Below are 11,126 nucleotides of genomic sequence, written 5' to 3'. Positions count from 1 at the left end.
CTCGAGTGGATGACAGGCAACAGACAATTTATCAGATATATTCCTATATAAATTTAGAACTGTGCGATAATGGCAAAGATAGCAAAAAATACATTTATTGCGAACATGTATTTAAAGATGAAAGGAAAAAAAAGTATCTAAATATTTATGTTCACTATTGGAGCCATGGAGTAATCGGATTTTATTGAAGCGCTCACTTCCGTAAATATGCAAAAAGAACACAAATGGAAAATCACATGAAAGTGTATTTCGTATTCCGAAAAAAATCAAGTATTCCGTTTATATAGACAAAATCAAAAAATATTGTCAGTCTCGATAATTAAAGTTGTATTTTAGAAAATTTAGCATAATCTTCAGGTTTTTCATTTTGGAAGCGTTGCTGTTTGTTGGTGTTCTGTTTCTTTATTCCGACAAGTTTTCCTAACAACTTTTCGTTTTCTCTCCTGTCTCAGAGATGGCTACCAATGCACCAGCCCACAAGGCCAGCAACATGCTCAGCAGCCGTCTGGGCTATAAGCCAGTGAAATTGGAAATGCCTCAGCTTGCGCGCGCCTACCAGCCGCCGACCATTGTCAGTGTGAATGCCAAGGATGCGAACAAGGACAAGGACAAGAACAAGGACAAGGATCGAAAACAAAAGATGGCAGTAACGAAGCAAAGCAGCAATCCAAAGTCGTACTGCAAGCGCACTGAGGCGCCAGCCGCCGCAGCGAGTGCATCCGTTCAATTGGCTGGCCACGCTAAGGTGACGAAGGTGACGAAGGCGACGTCCAACGAGCACACTGTGGTGCTGGCCAGGCACGTCGATCAGGCCCAGTACGGCAAGCAAGCGCGCAAGCCCAAGCTGGATGGACCCGCATCGAGAACGAAGAATCTGCGGCCAACGCCCGCGGAGACAGCGCTGCCGACCAACAAACATGCGAAGGAGTCAAAATCACCGGACAGGGCGGACGCCCAGCGTCAGATTCGCACCAAGAACCAAAGTCACAATACCAAAATCTTCTTCGATAAGTATCTGAAATTCGCCTACGATCTGAGCACGCCCGACGGTGTGCGCCAGCTGGAGGCGCATTTCTTTCCCACCGACAATCCCGCGAACCGGCAGACGCGAAAGAAAAGCGAGTCCGGCGACACCAGCGAGAGGGCACTCCACGGTGGAGAGGAACGCCTGTCCAGCGTCAGCATGCACACCAATTCCACTCATCAAGTGCTGCAGCAGAGCAAATGCTGCGATGTCAAGGATAAATAGGGCCTTTCACGAGATCTAACACACATTGTCAAAATTTTATGGTTTTTAGATCGAAAAATTTGTAAGCATTCACAATGAAAATTAAATTCGGGCGCGTTATGAATTCGAAGAATCACTTTTTACCCATAGCTAAAACTACCTATAGCCGGTTCTCAAATTTATGCGAGTCCTGGAAATTCCCTCTGCTTTGTCAGGAAAGTAAACAAACACATTTATGCCATAGAAATAATAGTGGCTGATAAAAGTCTATACCACGACTGGCTAGACAGATAGACGTTATATAACGTATAACTTAAAATTGCGATTCATAAATTCTAGCTTTGATTTTATATGTAGAGCTCATACGATTTTAAGTACTTAAAGTTATATAGCTGTTAACTAAATTGAAAACGAGATTTAGCATTATGTTCGCATGCTGGACATAAGCCCAACACCTCAGATTATAATTTATTTCACATTAAAGGTATAGCATGTTTATTTTTTAATTACCAGACCGGGACACATAAGTACTCTGTTCTGGGTCTAATGAGCGTTAATAATACTGCACCACCAGCTGGCTAATTCGCCTACCAAAACAACAACAACAGCAACAACAACAAAAGCAAACATTTTTGCGCACAGTTTAAATGAAATTTATTGTCTAGCTGGTGTGGTCAGCCCACATGCAAATGTATTATCCTTTATTGCACACCAACACAGGCACACACACACACACACACACGCACACAAACCGCAAGCTCATTCAGCAAAAGGCAGACACCAACAGACAAAAGCAACTCACTGGGCATTGTAAATCATAATCAAAACAATAGAACAAATGAAGCTAATGTGGTTCATGCAAAACAACAACAACAACAACAGCAACGACAACGACTACAACAATTGCATGTACATCACATACAGAGAGCGTGTGTGTGTGTGTGTATGTGTTTGTGTGGGCGGAAATGTTGCTGTAAGCGTTAACTCTGACTGCCTCTGGTCGGGGCAAACTTTAAAATCGCCAACAAATTAAACTATACAAAATTCTGTAAATATGGCACAAAATGTTGAAGTCCTACATAAATGGCATGCGGGCAGCACTTAAATGCAGACTGCATGCACGTAGGTGTTAAGTGTAAGAGATATTGTATGTTAGAAATGCAGTTAATGGACTAGAATTAAAATTCCACTAAAATTAAATAAAATACACGACTACACGTCAAATGTGGTAAGCTCAACAAATTTGATGGATGTTGATGAAATTTAAATCTTTTTCTTAATATAAAATAACATACTTCATAATATATTTTATATATATAATATATACTGATGATAAATATAAAAAGTTTAATTTAAATGTGATATTAGCAAATTTTAAGAATTTTGAGTTTTATAATTTGTAATATTTTATATTAATATTCAGTAAGTGTTTGTTTTTTTTTTATGGAACTATATTTATAGTATTTTTCTAAATATCAGCTATTTTTGTAAAATGTATAAATATATACATTATAATCTACGATTTAGTGCAGTTTTATAGCTGCTAATCTTGCATAATTTATGCAAAGGTATTGAATATTTCATTATTGAAAATCTACGGGTAAGTATGATATTTATCCCTAACTATGGCTTAATTAGGCTTTATTCCATTTAAAAACATTTAAAATGAATGCCCTAATATTTAAAGACATCTACAACATAAACTAGAAACCCATAAAACTCGTTTTTGTTTTAAATTCTTTTTTCATGTGGTTTAATTCAATTAATATTGTTCTGAACTAGTGCGACAACAATAGCGCGTAATTAGTGGGCATTGATATATGCGAGGGCTGTCGCGTCGCTGCAGCTGCATTAATCATAGCTGATGCAACCAGCCGCTGCTGCGGCTGTTGCAGCTACAGCTGCCGCAAACGTGCTTAATGAAATCCAAACAATGCGCTAAATTCAATACATTTCAATTAATACTATGAAAAAATAATACAAAAAACATGAAATAAATTGTGTTGTGCTGTGTACTCAAACAAACATCCACAACGCTGTGTGTAGTTGGTTGACATCGGGTCAGATCTGTTTTTCGAGAATTTGGTCCCCTTCAACCAGCTGTAGCAGTGGTTGATGACAACAATGTGAAACAAAAGATAATATAAATTATAAGAAACTTATATGAGAGCCTGGTTTTACTTGAGTAAGTACAGATACAGATACAGATACAGATACAGATACAGATACAGATACAGATACAGATACAGTTACAGATACAGATACAGATACAGATACAGATACAGATACAGATACAGATACAGATACAGATACAGATACAGATACAGATACAGATACAGATACAGATACAGATACAGATACAGATACAGATACAGATACAGATACAGATACAGATACAGATACAGATACAGATACAGATACAGATACAGATACAGATACATATACAGATACAGATACAGATACAGATACAGATACAGATACAGATACAGATACAGATACAGATACAGATACAGATACAGATACAGATACAGATACAGATACAGATACAGATACAGATACAGATACAGATACAGATACAAATTTATTTAACTATTCAATTTAATTACATTTACATTTACATTTACATTTTAACTAAATTGATTTAATTCTAAGTAAAGGAATCATAACTTAATTTCATTACTATATTTCAGCTCTAATATATTGGCAATAATTTTAGTTTGATTAAATTCCATAAGTATTTATCTCAAATTCACAAGGCACTGCAGAATGCTCTCGAATGCAGTCCAAGTGCCTGCCCTTAGAATTTCTTTCGCATGTATATGGCTGGCATTGATGCAATGCCAAATGAATTTGACCAAATGCTTTAAATATTTACTACTTAGTATATACACATACATAAATCAGATATAGTATGTGCAAGCAAATATTTGCTGGGCACTGTACAAACACTAATGCATAGCTCGTGCATTATTGAATGGAAATTTTGAATCATGTGCAAGCGCGGAAATGTCAAACAAAACGAATTTAATTAATTTTATGCCCTTTGGGTGCCGAAACTGCAATCACCATTGCGTTCGGGATTGACGTTGAGACTCTGACAGCAGCAGCGGGAGTGGGAGCGGGCAGCAGCAGCGGCTACTCAATTAGTTAACAAGCTGCGCACTAATCAAAGCAATTGCAAAACTTGTCCAAATGGAAACGTCATTAGGTTTTTGGCCAGAATCAAGTGATACGCAAATATGCACAGAAATGCACGCAAACAACAATTAGCAAATCGAAACGAGTTGAGTTGTCGATAACCGAAAGCCAAACCCCAAATTCTGGTCTTTGCAACTTCTTTGGTGTATAATAATGTTGCATAATCCAATTGGTTTCCAATTGGAGCGCAAAGTCCGTAGCTGGCAGAGAAAGTTGCCTTTTGGCTTCGCTATAAATTATTCAATTATTCGAATTTATCCAATGGCCTCAAAGTTCAAATTGCAATTGAATTTCAAAATGGGCGGCATTTAATGAAGCTGCTGCCTGCAAAATGGAGCAGAAGCTCAGCAAATTCACAGAGCCGAACCAGCAGAGCAGCAGGAGCAGCAGGAGCGGAAACAGCGGATGTAGTACTTTATATAAAATACAGAGTGAAAGAAAATCAAAATAAAAAATTCGATTTTTGCTCTTCTCCTTTTTTGTGTAGCAAACGAAATTCAATTTAATGTGGATTTACATGCAGCCAAAGGCATTGCAAATTTGTGTGTGCGTGGGTTGTTTTTTACTCCTGCTGCTCTTCATTTTATTGAATGCGAACGCTTGACAAATCACCGCACAGGACACACGAGGGGGCAGGCAAGAGGGCTGCAGGGCAGGGCGCACAGGAACTGCCTGCGGCCGTGTCATGAAATGAAATCGACATGAAACCAACGTGACCAACGTCATTAATTATCGCCAGCAACGCTGTGCACAGCTAATTACGACGCGTCCATGTCCTGCCAGGACGCACCACAGCCAGTTGGCAGCGGCAAAGGAAGCGGGGCAGGGGCAGGGGCAGGGGCAGGCTTGTGCGGCTGCAACGGCTGTTGCCCACTGTCGTTACTCAACATGATGGTGCGTATTTTATATCTGGCCACGATTTAAAAGTGCGCGGCTGCCCGCAAATATAATATGCTGCACATGGACCTCCCCAGGCCAAATGGTCATTAGCAGGTCGGGCTGAAAAAACTGGAGCTTGTTGGGCAATTAAATGTGCACTCTATAGGCCGAGGTGCCAGCAGGAGGCTTAATGCGCTGTAGGATTTTGTTTGCTATGCTTATTATTATTTCTTTTCCATTAATATGGGTTTTGGTGCAGTTATTGGATTTGTTGGTAGAAATATTATTTAAAAATATTATTTTATTAATATTGTATATAATAAAATGCTGATCTTCGTCAATCAATTATGATAATTATATATATATATGACAGTGTTAGCAGTAGATTTAACCTGATTAATAATATTTTTAATATTACTTGAAGGTCGAGTCCTGAAATTATGCTGTCAACGAGTATTATATCATTGATGATACCCAACTGAAGACTAGGGCAGCTCAGATTCGTATATTACAATAATAATTTTAGTTATTTTAATCAACGATAATAAATGAATTTTTAAATTTGAGTACAAAATTCTTATCATGAAAGTTCAATTTCGTTTTGCTGCACTCAGATCAACTAAAGCTATTAACGAAATAAAACCAAGTACAGCAAATTCTCCACATTTCATTATTTACTTCATTCTATTCCATTAACAACTAAATTGCACTACCATAAATAAACAACAAAGGACACACACACACACACAGAGACAGCAAAGTGCAACAAGGATAGATGCATTTAAGTATTGGACATACAACTCTGTTATTTAATACATTTGGGAACATTTGTAACCGCTAACTGGTGACTGACTCTGAGTTATGATGCTCACAATCCATTGGACTGCATTGTGCTTTGGGTTGCGCCCAGTGCTCAACGTCACTCGCCTGTCGGAGCAAGCAAACTTGACGAAAGGATGAGTGCTGACGATGATGACGACGAAGATGACGAAGATGATGATGAAGAAAGTAATGCTGATGATGAACATAAAACCGAAAGACGAAAGTCGAAGAACGAGGAGCGAGCAACCAAGGAAGACGTTGAAGGCAAAGACGAAGACGAAGATGTTGTGCAGATGGTATTTGGCGAGCTACTGACCGCACATTCATTTCGTCATTTTACAAACAAGTCGGTGTAAAAGATAAGTCGTGCCAAGTACGAACTTAAGCCACTGAAGCGAAAGATACACAACAATAGCAGCAACAACAGCGACAGCGACAATAACAATAACAACAACAAGAGCGCTGCGCCATTGCGAACAAGCGACCGCAAAGACAGCAGCACAAAGGACATGCCAGAGTAATTCCTCTGTGGCTAGTGGGCGGCTGAGCTGCTGGCTGATGGAGGGGCCCAACAGAGGAGCTGCGGTTATGTCAATATGACGACAATAGGATTTGCCACGATAAGCTGCAGCGTGGTCCTTGATTCGCTTTTGGACAGTGGCTGTGGCAGCAGCCGCCCAAGTGCCCGCCACTCTGACATCCTCTGAAGTGCTCGCTGATAAATGAAATTCGCAAATAAATGCATTGAAGTAAACCGCTCTGTCTGCCCCCCTCCGACCCTAGCTGCCACGGCAGCCTATAAACTTAATTTTTTGCCCATCTGATTGTTGACGACAGCAGTTTATAAATATTTCACTTCAGTGCACAGTGGACTTATTACGTATACGCCGCGTGGTACATGTACGTCAGCAAAGGGCATGCAAGATTATGTAGACATTAAGTGCAGATCAATATGGTTGTGGCAACAACAATGCGGGAATGGAATTGTTATATAATAACAGCTCTGCTACTATACATAATTATGGCGTGAAGTAGGAACCCAGAACAGGCTTAAGTCTAGGCTAAGAAGTTCGGAAGCTGCTTTGGGCTTATCTCGTCAGACCGAGGCGAGGACTTGAAGAGGTAGAATATTCAGAGAGTGCAAAACAATTATGAAACTTGAAAATTGAGGTCGTCAGCATACAGAAAAATAATGCTAAAGGGTATCTACTACTCAGATAACTGTAAATTAAAACTACTTTATTTTTTGTATGCTCAAAGACAGCCAAAGTGAGAATTACCATATATAAGTAATATTCTGAGGATTTTATTTTGCAAAATAAAGAATAAGTGGCCTTTTAATAGATGTGGTTTTATTCTTCTTATATAGTGCATATAAATGCAATGGTTTTTGTTTAATAAAGTTCATCTTTATTTATAATTTTCAATTGTAAATTTTTATTCCTACTTTGCTGTTGTTATGTATCATCAATGCAAATGCCAACAAATACGTGTCTTTCAGTCAGACGGAAAAAAATAAAGGGGCAACTGAGTGCATCGGTTCTTTAACCGATTACATCTCTGCTAATTTGTTTCACTCCTGTTACTCTCCGACCGATTGGCTGAGTTCAATGAAACAAAAAGTCTTTTGAGTATGAATTGGCTGCGTAAGTGAATTGAGTGTGCAGGTATGAGTATGTGAATGTAAAGTTTGTTGTCTTTATGCGTTATTCGCTCACTTACTGACTCTCGCTGTGAGAACGTTAATCGTCTCACTCCTTGAACGGTATTATATTATATTACGACTAAATGACGACTAACGGTTGGATGTTTTATAATTATGGAGATGTAAATTAAATGATTTTCACATTTTTAAATTAAGGGAGGTTTTATATTTATATATCTTGCTTAAAGTATTCTGTAAGAGCGAGCTCATATTCAGGCAGCCCTCTTTTATTCTCATTTTATTTTCATCAGCTCTATTTTCTTATCTTTCTTGTCTACTCTCTTGCCTTGTTCATTCGTTTGTTCTCTTTCCTTTTACTTCCATATACATACATATAAACATATATTTATCATACATATATAGTGTTATAGTACCTCAAAGGCAGCACTAGATTATAATATTTCTTAACATTAATTCGTCACATTATGACATAAATATTAATTTCAGTATGAGTTTTTATGACAGTGCATGTTAAATAGAAATGAACCGAGTCAGCTCGTTACGCAGCCGTTAAAAGTATGCACATGCATACATACATACATACACATGCACACATCATATTACTCTGTGTATATACATGAGTGCATGTGTGTGTGTGTGTGTGTAATTTATGGATGTGCAAATTTTATGTTTTTAAAAGGCTGAAATGTTTGGATTTCATTCGGCGGCCTGGCAAATAAGTCATGAAAGGACTTTAAAAAGGAAATCTGTGCTGAGGCCATGGCCATGGCAAACGCTACAGACAGAATTGCAGCAAAGCCTAGGTGAGCTGTTACTTTGTGGGCTGGTAGCCATAATATGGGCAATATTTCTTTTGCTGACATAAATTTTTATGCGAACGGACTAAAAAGGACTAAGAGACCGAAAAACGTTGATGCTCCTGCTGAGCGACTAAATCGAAGCCAAGTGACTGCGCCAGCAGAGAGACCAGCCGCGCCCAGCAGAGCCCCGGCAGAGCCCCAGCAGAGTCCCGGCAGAGCACACACAGTGAAGAGTTCTGGAGCCTGTGTCTGTGTCCTTCTTATTGGGCCGTCGGCGGAAATACGCTTCACATTTTACTGAATTTGAAATTTGAAAATTATTCATGAGCATGTGGAAATTAAATTCAGGTCCGCACAAAAGAGATTTATTTGTCAGCCACCACCCGCTCAATCTCTATCTATACGAAATGAAATGTATGGACGAGCTGAAAAAAAAGTATGTATAAAGAGATAACGTTGTAGAGCAGACAAACTAACGAAGTTTAAATACACTAACCATTAAAGTTTAAATATATTTATTTTAAAATATATTTATTTTAAAATATATTTAAATAAAATTACAATATGTGTGTTATTTTTTTTTAACTTATTCAGTTATGTTAAATTAACATATGTAATATAATGGGAAGGGCAAGAATAAAGTACAAAACTAAATCTCTCTTTGAAAAGATTCCACTGTCTCTCTCTCTCTCACTCTCTCACGCTCTCTCCTCTCAACTCTTCGGCTTGAGCTTGAGCTTTGGGCTGTTGATTGACCGCCACCAGCTGACGTACCCAGAGAGACAAAAAATGTGCAATTATACCCAAAATTGAACAGTGTTGATTTTGTATTCCACCTTAAGCAGTGCATTCGCATATGTGCTAAAAATAGCACAGATCGTAACTCTAGGGCGCTGCTTTGTCCGCTCTCGGCAATTGGACAACAACAAAAATCATTCAGAGAAGTGTGGGAGATAACTGCATATGTTGCCCTTCATGTAAGGCGCTCCTCTAACTACAAAGTATGGGCACATAAGAGAGACAAGAAAAGCTTCGCCCAACAGTTGATTTGTCTTTGTTGCTTTGTTGCGCGGATGTTAAAGTGTTCATTTTAATTATTATTGCTTACAACTTAATTTAAATTTTAATAATAATTACAATTTACTTAAGTCAAGATTTATCTTTCATTCATGTGAAAAATATATAGGAGACACACAATTCTTTTTTTCTTGCATAAATATAAATATTTATAAATAAATAAACATCCAAAAATTGGGAAATATGTGCATATCATAAATATTTCTTATAACAGAACTTCTATACATAATAATTTAAATATAATTAATTAAACTATATCCAGAGGATAACAATATCATATTGATTGCTCGCTATTCCATGAGAGAAGTGTAATACTCTCAGTTAGGGTAGAGTACAAAAAGTAAAATGAATACTCGCCAGGGTCAAGGGAAGAGATAGCAGTGAGGGCAAGCTATTTATCTGCCTGAAGCGCGTCTCCATCATCGTCGTCAGATTCAATGGGTTTTCTGCTTCTTTCTTTTTTTTTTTGCCAACTTATCGCAAGTTTTCCATTATAAAATTAGGTCAGCTGCAAAAATAACTCGACTCAACTCAACTACTTTAGCAGGCGATGTTTTTTGCGCTGCGGTCGCCAGGGCAAATATTTAGTTGGACGCTAGCGACGAGCGTTGGCATAAAATGGAAAAAATGCTAATTTGTCAGTTTTAGGACTGACATTGGTCAGCCAACCAGTCCCAGTCCCAGTCCTAGTCCCAGTCCCAGACCAAGTCACCGAGTCACCCAGTCGCAGTCCCACTTCCAGTCCCAGTCGCTGTCCCAGTCAGACAGCATCCTCGTGAAACCTCCACGTAGCATAGATGCTGTTCTGCTGATGCCGTTCGGTTGTCATAAAAATTGTTTCCATTACATTATGCTGATTTCGTGCATTTATACAGCCGACCGACCGCTTCGCATCTTTTAGTTCGGCTTGGCCTTCTTTGAGGCAACTTAATTTCAATTTGTTTTTTTTTTTTTTTCTTTATTTTTCTAGCTCTTTTGTTGTTGCCTGCTGCTGACATGGGTGTCGTCCAAGTTGTTTGACCGAAATCCAATTTTCTATTTGCGCATATCTCTGAAAAGTTTATTTTGCAACTAGACAAAAATTTCAGGCACCTGCAAATACTACTACACATCCTCTATTTGTTGAGTTCAAATGGGTTTTGAAGCTTAACAGCAATCATATTTGTATGCCCCACAAGCATACCAATGGAGTATGATAAAGTGAAGAGAATGAAATATAATTCATATGAGATGAGTGGCCAATCAGCCCTGATTTGGATTCTCCTTTCCAAGTAAATATAAAATTCCAAGCCTCTGACTTTGGTAGTTCATATCTTGTGGACTTTTCATCCGATTTTCGAGTGTAATGCCTTGTTAGACGCGTATTTATGCGTAGAATCAATTTGCATTCAAAAATAGTCATGGAGTTATAAGGTTTCGGACGAATGCACAAGACACCGAAATATACCCAAAAATA

The 11,126-nt window shown here is 38.4% G+C and overlaps 1 protein-coding gene across 1 annotated transcript; it reads left to right on the top strand.

Moving 5' to 3' along the window:
* The first annotated feature begins 266 nt into the window (after positions 1-266).
* Positions 267-1,361, top strand: LOC115562019 (uncharacterized). Its single transcript, XM_030382721.2, has one exon. It carries the CDS (start codon positions 455-457, stop codon positions 1,247-1,249), a length of 795 nt encoding a protein of 264 aa, XP_030238581.1. The 5' UTR covers positions 267-454; the 3' UTR covers positions 1,250-1,361.
* The last annotated feature ends 9,765 nt before the right edge of the window (positions 1,362-11,126 follow it).

The sequence above is a fragment of the Drosophila navojoa genome, chromosome 3, assembly GCF_054131105.1.
Source record: "Drosophila navojoa isolate 15081-1374.11 chromosome 3, UAZ_NAV_1.0, whole genome shotgun sequence".
In the NCBI taxonomy this organism is placed as follows: Eukaryota; Metazoa; Arthropoda; class Insecta; order Diptera; family Drosophilidae; genus Drosophila; species Drosophila navojoa.
The sequence above is the reverse complement of the archived record's forward strand: the minus strand, read 5'-3'. Positions and strand labels throughout refer to the sequence as shown.